General features: G+C 36.2%; 1 protein-coding gene across 5 annotated transcripts in view; it reads right to left on the reverse strand.

Annotated features, from left to right (window-relative positions):
• The window catches only part of LOC119482359 (RAB3A interacting protein (rabin3)), a 19,294-nt gene extending 2,116 nt beyond the window's left edge, over positions 1-17,178 (reverse strand). Inside the window, exons 1-14 of one of the 5 annotated variants that reach the window (XR_005205412.1) lie at positions 17,035-17,178; positions 12,077-12,219; positions 11,379-11,495; positions 10,959-11,125; positions 9,824-9,995; positions 9,359-9,454; positions 7,873-7,950; positions 7,582-7,785; positions 7,362-7,490; positions 6,842-6,954; positions 6,710-6,733; positions 6,301-6,400; positions 5,783-5,852; positions 5,216-5,396 (exon numbers count right to left, since the gene is read on the reverse strand). Coding sequence is in view for 4 of the 5 variants with exons in the window: in XM_037759783.1 (XP_037615711.1) it covers positions 5,314-5,396; positions 5,783-5,852; positions 6,301-6,400; positions 6,710-6,733; positions 6,842-6,954; positions 7,362-7,490; positions 7,582-7,785; positions 7,873-7,950; positions 9,359-9,454; positions 9,824-9,995; positions 10,959-11,125; positions 11,379-11,468 (1,326 nt within the window). In the remaining variant the exon portion in view is untranslated. Of the gene's footprint in view, positions 1-3,434; positions 5,397-5,782; positions 5,853-6,300; positions 6,401-6,709; positions 6,734-6,841; positions 6,955-7,361; positions 7,491-7,581; positions 7,786-7,872; positions 7,951-9,358; positions 9,455-9,823; positions 9,996-10,958; positions 11,126-11,378; positions 11,496-12,076; positions 12,220-17,034 lie in introns of those variants that run through there. The other 4 variants (XM_037759783.1, XM_037759782.1, XM_037759785.1 and 1 more) reach the window with 4 other exon arrangements.
• Between the last annotated feature and the right edge of the window lie 984 nt (positions 17,179-18,162).

Genomic DNA, 18,162 nt, shown 5'->3' on the forward strand with positions numbered 1-18,162 from the left:
GTCATAGTATAGTATGTCGAAAATTTTATGAAAAAAAAGTCATGTATAGTATGTCGAAAATTTTATGAAAAAAACGTCATAGTATAAGTATGTCGAAAATTTTATGAAAAAAACGTCATAGTATAGTATGTCGTTAATTTCTTGAAAAAAAAGTCATAGTATAGTATGTCGAAAATTTTATGAAAAAAAAGTCATAGTATAGCATGTCGTTAATTTTATGAAAAAAAAGTCATAGTATAGTATGTCGTTAATTTCTTGAAAAAAAAGTCATAGTATAGTATGTCGTTAATTTTATGAAAAAAAAGTCATAGTATAGTATGTCGAAAATTTCTTGAAAAAAAAGTCATAGTATAGTATGTCGTTAATTTTATGAAAAAAAAGTCATAGTATAGTATGTCACTAATTTTATGAAAAAAAAGTCATAGTATAGTATGTCGAAAATTTTATGAAAAAAACGTCATAGTATAGTATGTCGAAAATTTTATGAAAAAAAAGTCATAGTATAGTATGTCGTTAATTTCTTGAAAAAAACGTCATAGTATAGTATGTCACTGATTTTATGAAAAAAAAGTCATAGTATAGTATGTCGTTAATTTTATGAAAAAAAAGTCATAGTATAGTATGTCGTTAATTTCTTGAAAAAAAAGTCATAGTATAGTATGTCACTAATTTTATGAAAAAAAAGTCATAGTATAGTATGTCGAAAATTTTATGAAAAAAAAGTCATAGTATAGTATGTCGAAAATTTTATGAAAAAAAAGTCATAGTATAGTATGTCGAAAATTTCTTGAAAAAAAAGTCATAGTATAGTATGTCGTTAATTTTATGAAAAAAAAGTCATAGTATAGTATGTCACTAATTTTATGAAAAAAAAGTCATAGTATAGTATGTCGAAAATTTTATGAAAAAAAACGTCATAGTATAGTATGTCGAAAATTTTATGAAAAAAAAGTCATAGTATAGTATGTCGTTAATTTCTTGAAAAAAACGTCATAGTATAGTATGTCGTTAATTTTATGAAAAAAAAGTCATAGTATAGTATGTCGAAAATTTCTTGAAAAAAAAGTCATAGTATAGTATGTCGTTAATTTTATGAAAAAAAAGTCATAGTATAGTATGTCGTTAATTTTATGAAAAAAAAGTCATAGTATAGTATGTCACTAATTTTATGAAAAAAAAGTCATAGTATAGTATGTCGTTAATTTTATGAAAAAAAAGTCATAGTATAGTATGTCGAAAATTTTATGAAAAAGAAGTCATGTATAGTATGTCGAAAATTTTATGAAAAAAACGTCATAGTATAGTATGTCGTTAATTTCTTGAAAAAAAAGTCATAGTATAGTATGTCGTTAATTTCTTGAAAAAAAGTCATAGTATAGTATGTCGTTAATTTTATGAAAAAAAAGTCATAGTATAGTATGTCGAAAATTTTATGAAAAAAAAGTCATAGTATAGTATGTCGTTAATTTTATGAAAAAAAAGTCATAGTATAGTATGTCGAAAATTTTATGAAAAAAAAGTCATAGTATAGCATGTCGTTAATTTCTTGAAAAAAACGTCATAGTATAGTATGTCACTAATTTTATGAAAAAAAAAGTCATAGTATAGTATGTCACTAATTTTATGAAAAAAAAGTCATAGTATAGTATGTCGAAAATTTTATGAAAAAAAAAGTCATAGTATAGTATGTCGAAAATTTTATGAAAAAAAAGTCATGTATAGTATGTCGAAAATTTTATGAAAAAAAAGTCATAGTATAGTATGTCGTTAATTTCTTGAAAAAAAAGTCATAGTATAGTATGTCGTTAATTTTATGAAAAAAAAGTCATAGTATAGTATGTCGTTAATTTCTTGAAAAAAAGTCATAGTATAGTATGTCGTTAATTTTATGAAAAAAAAGTCATAGTATAGTATGTCGTTAATTTCTTGAAAAAAAAGTCATAGTATAGTATGTCGTTAATTTTATGAAAAAAAAGTCATAGTATAGTATGTCGTTAATTTCTTGAAAAAAAAGTCATAGTATAGTATGTCGAAAATTTTATGAAAAAAAAGTCATAGTATAGTATGTCGAAAATTTCTTGAAAAAAAAGTCATAGTATAGTATGTTGTTAATTTTATGAAAAAAAAGTCATAGTATAGTATGTCACTAATTTTATGAAAAAAAAGTCATAGTATAGTATGTCGAAAATTTTATGAAAAAAAAGTCATAGTATAGTATGTCGTTAATTTTATGAAAAAAAAGTCATAGTATAGTATGTCACTAATTTTATGAAAAAAAAGTCATAGTATAGTATGTCGTTAATTTCTTGAAAAAAAGTCATAGTATAGTATGTCGTTAATTTCTTGAAAAAAAAGTCATAGTATAGTATGTCGTTAATTTTATGAAAAAAAAGTCATAGTATAGTATGTCGTTAATTTTATGAAAAAAAGTCATAGTATAGTATGTCGTTAATTTCTTGAAAAAAAGTCATAGTATAGTATGTCACTAATTTTATGAAAAAAAAGTCATAGTATAGTATGTCGAAAATTTTATGAAAAAAAAGTCATAGTATAGTATGTCGAAAATTTTATGAAAAAAAAGTCATGTATAGTATGTCGAAAATTTTATGAAAAAAAAGTCATAGTATAGTATGTCGTTAATTTCTTGAAAAAAAAGTCATAGTATAGTATGTCGTTAATTTTATGAAAAAAAAGTCATAGTATAGTATGTCGTTAATTTCTTGAAAAAAAAGTCATAGTATAGTATGTCGTTAATTTTATGAAAAAAAAGTCATGTATAGTATGTCGAAAATTTTATGAAAAAAAAGTCATAGTATAGTATGTCGTTAATTTCTTGAAAAAAAAGTCATAGTATAGTATGTCGTTAATTTTATGAAAAAAAAGTCATAGTATAGTATGTCGTTAATTTCTTGAAAAAAAAGTCATAGTATAGTATGTCGTTAATTTTATGAAAAAAAAGTCATAGTATAGTATGTCGTTAATTTCTTGAAAAAAAAGTCATAGTATAGTATGTCGAAAATTTCTTGAAAAAAAAGTCATAGTATAGTATGTCGAAAATTTTATGAAAAAAAAGTCATAGTATAGTATGTCGTTAATTTCTTGAAAAAAAAGTCATAGTATAGTATGTCGTTAATTTTATGAAAAAAAAAGTCATAGTATAGTATGTCACTAATTTTATGAAAAAAAAGTCATAGTATAGCATGTCGTTAATTTCTTGAAAAAAAAGTCATAATACCCAAAACAAACCACCATAACTATCAACCCCCCTCCCCTTTCTTTATTTTATTTTTCTTTTTTTTCTTTCTTTCTTTAATTTATTTATTTCTCTTAATTTTGTTTTATCCATATTTCATTTTATTTCATTTTGTTATGTGGAAAAGGAAGGGAAAAAAAGGAAAAATATATATATAACAGACTCCACAGACAGCAGCGGGTTTCCAGAGGTATCACTGTTTTTATTTCAGAGTGTCTGAGAGAAAAGGCACTAAACCAAACCGGGAGAGTGACACTGACTTTGAATGAGAGAGAGAGAGAGAGAGATGCAGGTTTAAATTAACATATATTATAAAGTTTACACAACACCAGGCATACAAACACACTCAACATCCCCACGCACACACACAGCTTACTATCTACACATTTCCTGATTGATTAAATACAGCAGGCTGAAAACACCAGGAGCCGTTAAAGGAATATTACCCCGCAAATTTGTTTGTCAAAGTATCTCAAAGATTATGTAGTGTTTAACAGCAGAAAATGCAAATGTAGTGTTTAACTTTTCCTTTAACACGACGACTCTCCTGAAGCTTCACCAACGTCTGAAACCACCCGACAACAAAATAACCGTCATAAACTCTTAAAGAAATTATAAATAAACTTTTACTTTACACTTTCATCATGTTGAAAAGACATTTTTAAGCCCCATTCGGACGGGATTAACGTTACAGAGGGAGGTGGGGAAATATTCACTGTGCTCTTTTGTAAATGATAGAGTCAAAGAGTATAGAAGCAAAGAGATGAAACTCTGTTTTTTTTTGTAATTATGTCTTATGAAAGACATAATTACAATTAAATTAATTACATTTCAGGAGGACCAGCGAATTTGCAGCTGCAGTGCAGGTCTTGTTAAAATCAGCCCACCTCCCCTAGAGACATGAATCCAGTCTGAACAGAACAATGTTTGTACTCATGATCTTCTGATTATCTTTGCATCAACTGTACTTCTTCATATTCCCCAGACTGCTTTCATCATTTGCTACAACATAAATTAAATATAAGCTTATACATGGTTTCACAATAATTGATTGTTTGGTTGTCACATTTTTAGTTACTTGTTCCACTACGACGGAGCAACAGGGCCACTGTTAGGAAACATTATCTGAGATTTTACAGAATAGATAGAAAACAATCGTAATGTTGTGAAAATAAAATTGTAATTTACAAGAAATTTTGGAGGAAAAAAAGTACATTTTGAAAATGTAGCAATAATTTCGAGGGGAAAAAGGGTCAGTATTTTAAGGTTAGGTCAGAACTTTACAAGACAAGAGGTGTATCTTGAAAATAAAATCAGAATTTGAGGAAATATGTCAATATTTTGAGATAAAAAAGATGCAATTTTGAGAAAAAAAAGTCTTGAAATTTTGCAAATAATTTCATGTTATAAAGAATGAGTCATAAAATGTGTAATTTTACAAGAAATAAAAGGCATAATATTTTTAGAATACATATATTCATATTTATAATTGGATCATATCTGTCCATAACTTATTTTCCAATTTTTTTCCCTTGTTTTATGACTATTCTCATAACATTACGACTTATTTCTAAATATTCAAACTATATTCTCAAAATCTCAGAACAGCGTCTTTAATTCTCCATTGAGTATATTAATACATCAATGTATTTCAGCCCTGTTAAACTCTGATTTAATGATCGACAGTTTGAATTGAATGTGTATTTTAAGAGGGGAGGGGGGAGAAAAAAAAGGTGAAAGCTCCTCAGATGAGTTCAGATGTCGACGTATTTCATTAACTTCTCGTTTCATGCCAGTTGTCTTCATATATTGGAGTGTTACACGTTTCAATAAAGTAAATATCATATTTTCAAACTCCACCAAAACTCCGACAACAGTCCACCAACGTCACAGTCCTTCAGTCTTTTTCATGGTGATTGAAAACAACCAGTTATTCTCTCTCACACACAAAAACACACTCACACAAAGGAGGGAGGAGGAGGAGGAAAACCTGGAGCAGGTTGGAGGGCGGGGCTTCGGGGTGCAGTCTGCTGTGATTGGAGGGCGCGGTTGTCCGTCGGTCACAGCTGGTCTTTGTAGTAGCCGAGCTTGGCGAAGGACATTTCCCTGCGGAGCTGCATCACCTCCCAGAACATCTGCTCCGCTGCGAAGACACAGCAGGTCACATGATGGTCACTTGGTTTGTTTTAATCATCAGTGTGGGGAAGTAACTAAGTACATTTACTCAAGTACTTTACTTGAGTATTTCCATTTCCTGCTACAGTTTCCTATACAGGTAGCCGGGCTGCTATTTTTGTATGCTGCGATATTCTCACAGTACTTACCCAAAAATCAGCAAACACTTCACTTAATCAATGTAATTTCTAAGGTCGTAGGCAGACAACGTGTGTTTATTTAGCAGCTTCAAAGACATAAGATGAATAAAATATTGATGTTGGAGCATTTTCAGCATCAACGTCATCGATTACGACTAATCGCAGCAGCCCTAAAGGTGTGTGTATACTGTACTTGTGTGTGTGTGTGTCTCACCATCCTGCTGTTTGACCAGCCCTTGGTGGATGTAGCGAATGTAGGTGAAGAAGTTACACACTGCTGTGATCTGAGAAAAAAAGACAAAGAGACAAACAAATACGATTTATATAAAAACTGTTTTGATCCAGTGTTTATGAAACAACAAACACGGGATCACTACACAGAGCTCGTGGGTGACATCTGCAGGAGTTAAACATATATTACGCTAAAGGAAGCAGAATGATCATCAATGAATCTGGGATTCTCCTGGTTGTGAGTTCATCTAACAGATGTAACATACTATTTAAGACAAATTTGATGTGATCCCAATCAAAATGTGCTTTATAATTACTACTTTTAATGCCAAAATGTTACATATTGTAGTTTCAGATTTGTACTAATTTCAGAAAAAATTGCAAATTCCTTGTAAGTATGACGTCACAGAACTAAAAATTTCAGGCACTGAAATAAAAATAAAATGTTATTAGTGAGTATTATTCATCATTTCCAGCCTGTTTGTGTGTGTTGGTACTTACTCTATATCTACAGTACGGAGAAACGTAGTAATAGTTGGACGAATCTCCAAACTTGATTCTGTGCTTACAGGTTTTGGTCTGACCGCTCAGGGCACATTTTCTGTCAGAGACACAAAGAGACGAGTTATTCAGATGTTTTTGCTTCAATATGAGGAAAACTGAATAAAACAAAACAAGACTAATACTAAGACTCAAGGAAGCAAGGAAAGTAAGTAAGGAGAGAGGGATGACTGTTAGACATTTATCAAGGTTGGTCTCATCGGGGTGGCTTTGATAAACCTGGTCAGAAGGATTGTTATGAGTTAGAGGAGGCGTTTGGAGGAGCCAGGCGGGTCGAGGAGCAACTGAGGAGAGATTAACAAATGCTGATGGCAGCGCGAGAGAGAGAGAGAGAGAGAGTCAGACTTACGTGACGAGCTCGGCCATTCGCCCACTAGAGGAGGAAATTGAGGGAAGATGGAGAGATGATGATGAAAGAGTGAAACCTCGATGAAGAGGAGGAAGAGTTTATATATGTGTGTGTGTGTGTGCGCAGTCTCACTTTGGTCCTCCACACTCCACCGCCGAGGCTTTGACCACAGGCAGCGGCTGGAAACCGACCGGCTCCACGCTGAGCGTGTTCAGCTCCACGGCTTCCAAGATAGCCGAACCCAGCTGAGGAGGAGGAGAGGACGATGAAGGACAGTACAGCACAGAGGACTTTAAGTGATATGTTCACAACTGTATTAAAGCAATAGTCCGGTACCCACATGTTCATTACTTGCTGTATTTTTGTTTTGTTGAGGTTTTTATATCTGCAGCTTCCCAGTGGTGTTCCTTATGTATTCAAATCCTAACATTAATATTTTGGTCAAAGTATGTTTTAGCGTCAAAATGCTATTTTCCCTTCAAGCTCTTCTAAAATCTTTTTCCCACGTGACCTGACGCAGGTTTCTGCATGATGACGCTACTACATGTACAGTATACATACATCGTTATAGTCATAGATAAACATGTTGAGTGCATTTTCTTCCCCACAAAATATTTGCAAAAGTGAGATCTTTGTCTGCATCTCTCTGTACCTCGCTCTTGCTGAAGGTGAGGCAGGGGTAGATGTCCTCACGGTAAACTCTCTCCAGGAAGCAGCAGCCGCGGTCGAGCGTCGGCGTCTCCTTCCACGCCTTGAAGTCGCTGAACAGCTGACTGTCCACCTGCACGTCCAACAACATGGTCATCATCATACAGTAACTCTGGATGAACACACACATGGAGGATATTAAAAGTGTTATTATCTGGTATTACCTCTCTACACTCCCGTACGATGGGCTGCGTGGCCGACGGGTCGGGCTGCGTCCCCATGATGGCGGAGGAGGTGCTCTTGTTCCTGCTGTGGCCCTTCCTGAAGGGAGTCTTCGACCCTGAAGAGGGGAGTTCGCCCAGCGGGGAGGTCGGGGAGGAAAGCACCAGCGTCTTCAGGGCCTGGACCTCCGCCTGGAGGACGTCAATCTGAAGAAGAGGAGGAGGAAAGGTTTATTGAACTGTTATTCAACCTGAGCTCAGACTTGTTAGTGTGAGAGTGTTCAGTGTTGTCACCTTCCCCAGGGCTTCTTTCAGTTGTTTTTCAGCATGTGCCTGTTTGACGTTGGCTTCTCTGACCATCCTGTGGGCCTCCTGGAAAACACACACAATTTGATATTTTGAGATATTTTCTTCTTCTTCGAAAGCGGATTGGGTCAAAACTTTTTTTAACAAGGCAATTTTTTATGTCTTAAGACGTTTGTAGGTGTTGATACGACAGAAAATACCCTGTTAACATGTCAAAGTCTTCCATGCTATTGGTTGGCATCAACATACGAGCCGCTTCTTGACGTCGGGCTGTGCGTATCAGGTACGTATGCCTATGACGTGGTCATGTGGGCTCCTGCTAGTGGGTACATAAGGGCTACGTACCTATCACGTGTCTTACGCAACTGTGCAAAAATGGAAGTGTTAACAGGGTATTTTCTGCTTTATAAATTTGACATATTAATGCAGGCGCAGAACTAGACGCTTTGGCCCAATCCTCGTTCGATACAATAGAAATGTTGGGATTTAGTTTTCATTCTGATAGTGAAGCAGCATCTACACAAGCTCAATGCATATTAAAAGGAACAGTTCACTCTAAAATAAACATTATAAAAACATAGTAGTAACAGAAAGTAAAGCAACTGTTACTGGTTTTGCTGCATACATGTATACAGGCTACAGAAAACACACACAGAAAAGAGTCCCAGCACCTTCAATGAGAAGAACAAGGAGGAGGAATGTGAGGAGGAAAGGAACAACATGTTGTGAAGGACAGCCGGACAGATTCAGTCTGCTTCCTGAACTCCAACATCGAACAGCAGAGCAAGCACAGCACTCGGTGGCAGTTTTGAGCAGTGCGTCACATCAAGGGTAGCGCTTCCGCCTAGTCAGGCAGCACCGCTCTCCTCATAGGAAAACAATGGCAGAACCAGCGCAGAGAGATTTTACCTCTGCTCATGTGTAGACGGCTTAATGCTAAATCAGTGGAGCGCTCTTAAAACTCAATATTGATGACAATACCTGGAATCATCTGTGGATTAATATATGAAGCTAAATGTTTATTTCTCCCACACTCTGATGAGGCTTTAAAGAGATGTGTAAACGGTAAAATAAAGATGATACCTGAACGTATGAACAGAAATGTAGGACTGAAACTAAACTACAAACTGCAGAGATTCAGTTAAAAATCACAAAAGTGCAGAGAGTTGAAGGCTGAAGAACAGATCTTTCGTTTGGGTCACGAGCACCGGGCACAGTGGAAAAACAGCCATAGCTGGCATTTGAATGCCTTGATGGAAGATCAAGTAAGATATCCACTAAAACAGCTTCCCAACGACCACACAACGCCTCCTCACATCTCTGCTGCCAAAGAATAAGAACAACATATCATTTTATCGAGTGGGGTTTCTGTCTGGCCGCTGCCTCAGGAGGAGGAAGGGAAACAGGAAACGGGAAGCAGAGGAGACGGACAGACAGGCGGACGGAGGAGGAGGAGGTGTAGAGGCGAACCGACCTGGAAGAGACTGGCGGTGAGCTCCTCCAGCTCCTGGCCGAGCTGGTCTCTGACTTTAGACAACCTTTCACACTCCTCATCCTTCAACAGCAGATCCTTCCGCACACACGCACACGCACACACATAAAAACAAACAGAAAACAACACAAAAACAGAAAAACAACCGCCAAATGAAAACACATGAACGCAAAATCATAGCATGGCAACAACAAACAAAGAGATGAAGAAATAAAAATTAGTGATTTGAGGACTCGTTTCCACTTTAAATAATAACAAATAATGAAATAAATGCATTTAAAATAAAAATATAGAATATAACATGATGTTAATGTAAATGTGGAGAGATGAAGTGAAGTCCCACACACACTGTCCAACTGCACAAACTCACACATTCAGTTTTAAATTCATATTCAGGTTAAGACCAGAGACCGTTTGTGTGTGTGTGTGTGTGTGTGTGCGTCCTACCCTCTGGGCCTTGACCAGCTCCTCCTTCAGCCTCTCGTATCCTTTCTCTCGGACCTCCATCACCGACGGGCTGCGCAGCCGCGACAGGCTGTCGCTCAGAGCGCTGCACTCCTCGCCGTCCTCTCCGGACAGGAAGCTGCCTTCGGCGGACTCTGCGTCCTGGCCTGGCACGCTGTGCAGCCGGCGTAACCATGGAAACGACAGCGGTCAGTTATGGATTACAGCCGATCAGAAGGAAGAAGTCTTAGGCCAAATTGTTTGTGAACGGGAATCTGCAGGTTTTATCAATATTCTGCCACCTGGGCTGAAATTGACAATTATTCTAATTGTAGATTAATCTGGAGATTATTTTCCTGACTAATTCATTAATCATTTGATCTACAAAATTTCAGAAAATTGTGAAAAATTCCCAGAACTCAAGGTAATGCCTACAGCTATATTTGTTTTATCTGAAAACTCCCAAAACATTGTCCAAAACTCAAATATATTCAATTAAAAAATGACGTAAAACAGCAACCATTTCTAACCTATATAGAAAAAATGTATGACGCTGGTATCGTATTGTAGTTTTGTAATACTGACCCCATATTATATAGAGTTTACTTATTTATCTATTTGTAACTTTTAAATTTAATTTAATTTTTTGTTTGTTATTCTTACAACTCATTTATTATTATTTATTTTTATGTTTATTATTTTTTTTCTTTTTTCTTTATTTTATTTCATTTTTAGTGTCACCGGATTTTTGTCACTTTGAATTTATTTATATATATGCAGTATGAAGTTTTATGGAATCGATTCTGTTTGATTACTAAACGGTACTATAATAGGGATGGGGCTCTGATGGAGCAGAAATGTGGGTATCTGTGATTTATTGCATTTCGTATGACTTTAAATACCAATAAAAAAGACCTTGAGCAAATAAAAAAGATGTAAAACAGAGAAAGGAAACAAAGCTTCACATCTGAGAAGCTGCAACCAGACAATATTTTACATTTCTGCTTGAAAAATAACAAACGACTAACCGATTAACAAAATAACTGCCAATTACCTTGTGATAATCACATCATCAAGTCTATGTACCACCGCAGATTATTTTGTTATCATTTGGATTCAGCCTCGGTATTTTCTTTACCTTCCATTGTGGCTGTGTCGTGGCGTGGAGTAAACCGGCTGCGTGGGGAGCTGGTCGGCCCTCAGGGAGGTTGGGCGGCCAGCAGGGGGCGCTCCCAGAGAGTGGGTGCGGTACAGAGTGGTGGGCGGGGCGCTGTGACGGGCAACTTGGCGCTGCTCCGCTTGGTTCTGCAGGACGACACACAAGGAACCAATAAAGACATTAAAAGTTATCAACATTAGGGAAAAACAACCAACTCAAGGTCCTGGAGAGAGATTTCTGATGGAGGAAAATAATAAGATGAAACCCAAAGATAGCTGGATAACACACTAACCTCTCTTCATGATACAGGAACCTGATCCTGATAATCAAGTCTGTAAACTTCCTAATAGAAATAAGCTGATATCTGTCTCTCTACCTGCATGTGATGATTCGACCTACCTGAAGGTCAGGTGTGGTGGGCGAGGCCAAGTTCACCTCATGGAACCCCTCCAGAGTTTCGGCATTGCCCTGACCGCTGCTGCAGGCCATAGCAGCTGCTCTCAGACATCATACACTCTGCAGACGGCAACACACACACACACACACACACACACACACACACACACACACACAATGATGTTAGTGGTGCTGCAAAGTGTTTATTTAAAGTATTCTAATTTAAAAATGTTCAGTGAGCCACACGAGGCTGAGAGCAGCTTGCTTCAGTCCAGACTGCAGAAGAACAAAAGGCTTCAAAGCTTTGTTTGTTGTTGTGGTAAACAAAAACGAATCAGCACTTCAAACCTCAAGTATTTTTCTCACTGCCACTTCGCATTTTCATAGTTTGTCTTTAGCACAGAAACACATAAGGCCTGTAAATCATTAAGTCATTAAGTCATTAAGTAATCGATGATGTGTGACAAACATTGATTAACTGTTTGGCACTACCTGGAGAGTTGTGACTGCCCCCTGCTGGACTTTAGGAGTACTCTGACTGGTCTGCATCAATGTTTGCTCCACATAAAGCTCTGAGAAATTCAACCCTAAATTTGAACATTATCATTATCATGAAAATGCCACCAAAAATAAGCAACACAATTAAGGAATTTTAAACACTGTCATGGTTTTCAATTGAAGGTGTGTGTGTACATTGTTACCATAGTGCAGCTATGGATGGAGACGCTGGAGGATGGATGGAGGCTCTCAGTCAGTCAGTCAGTCAGTCATCAGACAAACAGAACGGTCGACAGGTGAACCAGTGACTCAGCAAACACCCCGACAGGTAAAGACCGTCCTTAACCTGAGAGAGAGGGAGGGAGACAGAGAGAGGACACGTTCTTTCACAACTATGAACACCTAAAAGAAATCAGGAAATATATATAGTACAGTTCAGATTGATTAAATCCAAGGAAATCATGATGTGAGGTATTTTTTTTATATTTAACTAGCGCTGCAGAATGCTTGATGTTTACCGTGATATTTGTAGCCCCAATAATCGTAGAGTGAAAATTTGATAGCGACACATCCAAAAGTAACTCCCCTCCTCCTTTCTCCACTTCCAACTGGTTTATAACACCATAAACTGAATTATTACTGTACGACAGACGGGACTCGGTCTTCACTTTCTGGGTCAAACTCCAGCAGAAAGAAAGAAAGTAACAGGAAGTTCACGGCTGACAAGGGAGTGACAGACAATTCCTTTACAGAACATCAAGTCATTTTCATACCAGCGATCCTCTATTATTATTATTATTATTATTATTATTATCATCATTATTATTATTATAACCATCATCGTGTTCTTGAAATGCTCTCTTTGTTTCACACTGTCCTACCTTTTGTTTTGTCTACCTCAGCAGGGTGTTTTAACAGCACACCGGTCACACCTGCTCAGCCTGGTGTGTGTGTCTAAGTGTGTGTTTCTAAGTGTAATAAGTAGGTGTGTCTCCCACTGAGCATATACACAAAAGATGAAATTCAGCGACTTGCACGAGAAGACAAATAAAGCTGGTGTGACTCAGAAAAACTTACGTCACTCAATTTATTTAAAGATCCAGCTGAAAACAAGGTTTGTGTTTTTATATCATTCTGTCAAAGTCACACCTTCTGCAGATAATCTTAAAATGTGATGCTTGTTTGAGGTGATTTAATCGATCATAATTAACATTTATTCCTGTCATTGTTTTGATCCAAGTTTCACTGATGTTGTTGAAAAGCAGCTGACAGCACAGGACTGCTGGTGCATTCAAGGACAATCTGATATCTGAGACTTTCTGAGTCGGCAGCTGAACAGCAGCCTCTATTGATGCAGGGAGTTCTGCTTATTCAAATTGCTTTAATTTGCCTAATTTCAGTTTGCAAATTAAGTGACAATGTACAAAGAACAAAAAAATACATAAATATAACGCCCGCAGCAGTAGGGCTTCATTTAACGAAAGAGTTAAAATTATGAAATCCTAATTTTACTTATTGTACTTTTTCTCATATGAAGCTCCTTCGCTCAATGTTGTATAACTTTTACATATTTTAAATTGTTTTTTCTGCCATTTATATCTTGAAAAACACTTCATAACTTTGTTTTGAAAAGTGCATTATATAAATAAAGTTTTATTTTCAATATTTTAATTGAATTTTAACATCAAATCAATATGCAATCTTTGACCAGATACTAATAATGAATAAATAATAAAATTAATTACAAAAAAATATGAGAAAAAAATAAATAATAACACAAAATAATAATAAAAATAAATAAGTGTATTATTATTAGTAGTAGTAGTAGTAGTAATATTATTATTATTATTATTATTATTATTATTATTATTATTATATATTTGTGAAATGTTTTTAAAGATTGATGTCTTCAGTAGAGAAACTAACACCTTGTTAGTTTTGGTCTTTTCATGGGATTTGTTGACAATAACAAAAACATATTAATGTTTCGCAAAACAACTTTACCTGAATAGAAAAGACTGAAATTGGCAAAATTATGATTTAAATGAGAAACTATGTGAACAAAGAATATGTAAACAAGATCACAAATATGACAACATATTCAGCAGATACTTGTTGGCAGAGGTCAAAATAATGGATAATAATAATAAACCAAACTAAATTTAACTTTAACTACAATTCTACCTCACACAAGTTAATGCTTTTTTGCACAATTTGTCATTTGACATATTAAAATAGATTCATATAACACAATAAATTGAGGTGTTCCCTTTATAACTCCACCTAGGGCAGCGTCTTGTTTTGTTTTTGTCAATTTTTTAGCATAAAAAAGTAGGTAAAAAAAATAGATTGATATTAATCCGTTTACAAGTAAAAAGCATCAAACACAATGCTCAGATAGGTGAGTGTGTTATATGGGGAAACACAGCCAACACAAACACACACATGTCCAGGATGTATTACACATGATGATGGACACACAGAGACACACCCACTCAGTTGACAGCATCACACCTGTCAGTCAAAGGTGAAATCCCACCCGCTTCAAACCAACCAATCCCCCCTTCAGCCCGTCTCCATGGAGACCAGTCCAGGAGAGCCCGAGGTAACCTGACACGCTGAAGGATGCTGGTCATGGATCCAGTTACTCCAGCAGCCCGGTAAAGGCTCATCCCGTATGTTTAGAGGGTTTATAACGCAGCTTTATGTCATCTGAAACACTGACAACGACTCACCCAAAGAGCTGAACTGATGTTAAAGGAAATAATAATAACATAATTAATAGATATGCCACATAAATCAGGTTTTCGCTCCGTACATAGTTAAATATTCTTTGATCAGATATTTGATCATAATTGCGTTGGTTTGATTTTGGCCCGCCGGCGGACCCGGATGCTACTCTGTCTTTTGAAGGTTGCAGCCGGCTCAGTTTTATGTCATACTAGCTTTTTGTGAAGGAGGCTGAATAACGCTCCAAAGTTACACTAAATTTTGGTGAGGAAAAGCTGTCATGTCCATTTTCAAAGGGGTCCCTTGACCTCTGACCTCAAGATATGTGAATGAAAATGGGTTCTATGGGTACCCACGAGTCTCCCCTTTACAGACACGCCCACTTTATGATAATCACATGCAGTTTGGATTCTTAAGTACAATCTGGCAATACGATACGACCTTATATTTAATAAGAAGTGCTTTCTTTTATTATCTATATAACCGGCTGCTGCCTCCCTGTCCATTGCACTATTGTATATTGTACATTACAAAGTGTGTAAAGGAACGCTATCGCAGGTCCTTCCATCCTGCAGCTGTCAGACTCCACAACCAGCACTGCTCCCAGTAGACAACTTACACACCAAAAAAACTGACAATAACCTGATATTTTCAGGTGGAATTTCATTCATTCATTCATTCATTCATTCATTCTCACTGTGCAATATCATTCTCCACTTGTGCAATTGTGTTAATAGTCTGTTTATTGTCAATACTGTATATACTGCTCCTATTTTTATACTTCCTTCTATTTAAATGGTTCATATTTTGTTACACTTTGTTTAGCTCTTTTTTACTGTGTTAGCTGATGCATCTTGTTTTTTGCACTATCCCCTTTGCTGCTGTACACTGCAAATTTCCCCACTGCGGTACTAATAAAGGAATATCTTATCTTATCTTGTATGTTTTATTGATGTATTGTGTTAGGTGTATTGTATGTAACTTTGCTGTATTTGGTGAAGCCAAAGACAAATAAACTGGACAATAAAATCCATCTATCTATCTAGGTATAACTCAGGCCTATCTGTAGTGGTATTAAAGATACTAAAATGTTTATTTTGGTGACACCTGACACTAATCTTTGCACAAAAACTGCAGCGACTGCAACAAAACAGTAACTCAGTTTAAACTGACAACAGTGTCTCTGTTCTAGTAATGTGTCGGTCGTGAACGATCCGGTTCAAAGAGCCGGCTCCCGTCCGAGAGCCATGCACTGACTGTGACTCAATGTTGGGTTAGTGACGTCCGTGCGACCAATCCGGTGATGCGTTGCGTTGCGTTGCGTTGCGTTGCGTTGCGTTGCGTTGCGTTGCGCTTGCACTCTGGTGCGGTTGCACTCTGGTGCGGTTGCACTCTGGTGCGGTTGCGGTTGCGTTGCGGTTACGTTTCGGTGCGTTGCGTTGAGGTTCGTTGCGGTTGCACTGTGGTGCGGTTGCGTTGCGTTGCGGTTGCGATGCAGTTGCGTTGCGGTTGCGTTGCAGTTGCAATGCGGTTGCGTTTCGGTGCGTTGCATTGTGGTGTGATGCGTTTTGGTACGATGCGTTGTGTTGCGTTTCGGTGCGATGCGTTGCGTGAATAGCAGACAAGATGAGTGACAGTCGGAAACGAAGCAGCATGTAAAATTATGGTATTCTGGAAATGATAAGTTTTAGTAAAATTATGTTGAATAATTCAAGTGATATATGTGCACACATACTAATATAGGTAAAAAAACAGCTAAAGCTAAATTTGACTGAATTATAAAAGGCAGAAGTTGGGGAGCCGAAAGAGAAAGAGCCGGCTCTTCTCTTCTTGGTGAGCTGAGTCAAATGATCCTGCTCACTAAAAAGAGCCTGAATTCCCATCACTACTCTGTTCATTCACAGCTAACATGCTAGCTGGAGCTACTACAGCCTGCTGGTTATAATGCTATCTGTATGCAGAGACAGCTAGAGACAGGGTTAAAAAGCTACCTGGTGTTATCTGACACTACCTGCATGAAAGATGCATGAACCCTTCTCTGTGTGTCAGCTGAGGTTTCGTTGCTATGTCGAGCTAACGGTGCTGTTAGCATCAGATTAGCTAATTACCCCGCTTTCATTATCGGACAACAAAACCCCCCCAGCTAATGTCTAGCTAATTCCTCTAATATGACTCGAAACAAAGGGGATGTATGGTGAATAAATACGACTTTAATACCACAAGGTGTGCTTAGATAGTGACAGCGAGAGTGTGTGGTGGTTTAGTTGTAAGAAAAGGGGAGAAATGGTGCGACAGACGGCTCAGTGTCCGATAATGGAAACATTTAGCTAAATGGTGCGTTTACGTGTAGCTAGCCAGGCTAAGCAAGTACAACCCAATTTAGCAAATGATAAATACAACAGCAGTAATAATACGTTAGGTGCGGACTCACCGGACCTCTGTGTGGACAGCAAGCCGGACCGGTGGGTCTTGCTCCCCGGTAACGTGCAGAAGCAACCCGTTAAACAGACAAACGGTCACACCGGAGACGGTTGTTGACGCAGAACCGGAGCAGCTACAACTGACGGGAGGGGCGTTTAGGTACAACTGGGAAACTAGCAAATCATCATCATCACATGTATATATATATATATATATGTATATATGTATATATACATACAGTATATATGTGTATATATATATGTATATATATATACACATATATATGTGTGTGTGTGTGTATATGTATATATATGCACACATATATATATATGTGTGTGTATATATATACACACACATATATATATATATATATATATATATATATATATATATATACATAGGATAATATACTGTATATAGGATAATAAAAAATGATGATAAAAATAAAATAAATGAACTCAATAAAATTGTACAACAGCAAGTGTTTAATGAAATAATAAAAGAAACATTCAAGACTGACAATTAACATTAAAATTGTATTTAAAAAATAAGATTTATATACCCAATGTGCTTCCTTATATGTAGGCTATGCATTGATATATAACACTACAGGTATGTAATATATTACGTATATATTATAAGAATAAGAGAGATTTAAGATTTAATTGACACATAATCCATCCATGGATAAAACTGAAGGCTCCAGAAAACAACGTCTAAATGGATCTCGGGGTGAAACTGTTTCCAGGGTGAAGAATGAAATTTCACTATCAATTTCATACACTTTCAGAGAGGACATTGTTTATATTCCCTAAAAGATCCTGTATCCATAATATCATACTGTAGTATTCACCACAGCCTGTACAGTATGAAGGAATGAGCTACCAGGCTGCAGCCAGCAGGTGGTGCTCAAAACAAACAAATCATGAGTGTGAAGTCATTTATTAATTTTTTTAATTAATTATCAAGTAATTAAGTACATTCTCTGATGTTTTTATGTCCTAATAGATGAATATTTGCAAAATGTATGCATCAATTTATTTAATTTGTTTAATTGGCAACTGTTTATGTGCACTTGTATATCAAAGACCACTGCTTTATCTCATTATTCAAGATAACTTATCTTAATTATCCAATT

The sequence above is a fragment of the Sebastes umbrosus genome, chromosome 23 (genome assembly GCF_015220745.1).
Source record: "Sebastes umbrosus isolate fSebUmb1 chromosome 23, fSebUmb1.pri, whole genome shotgun sequence".
NCBI classification, from domain to species: Eukaryota; Metazoa; Chordata; class Actinopteri; order Perciformes; family Sebastidae; genus Sebastes; species Sebastes umbrosus.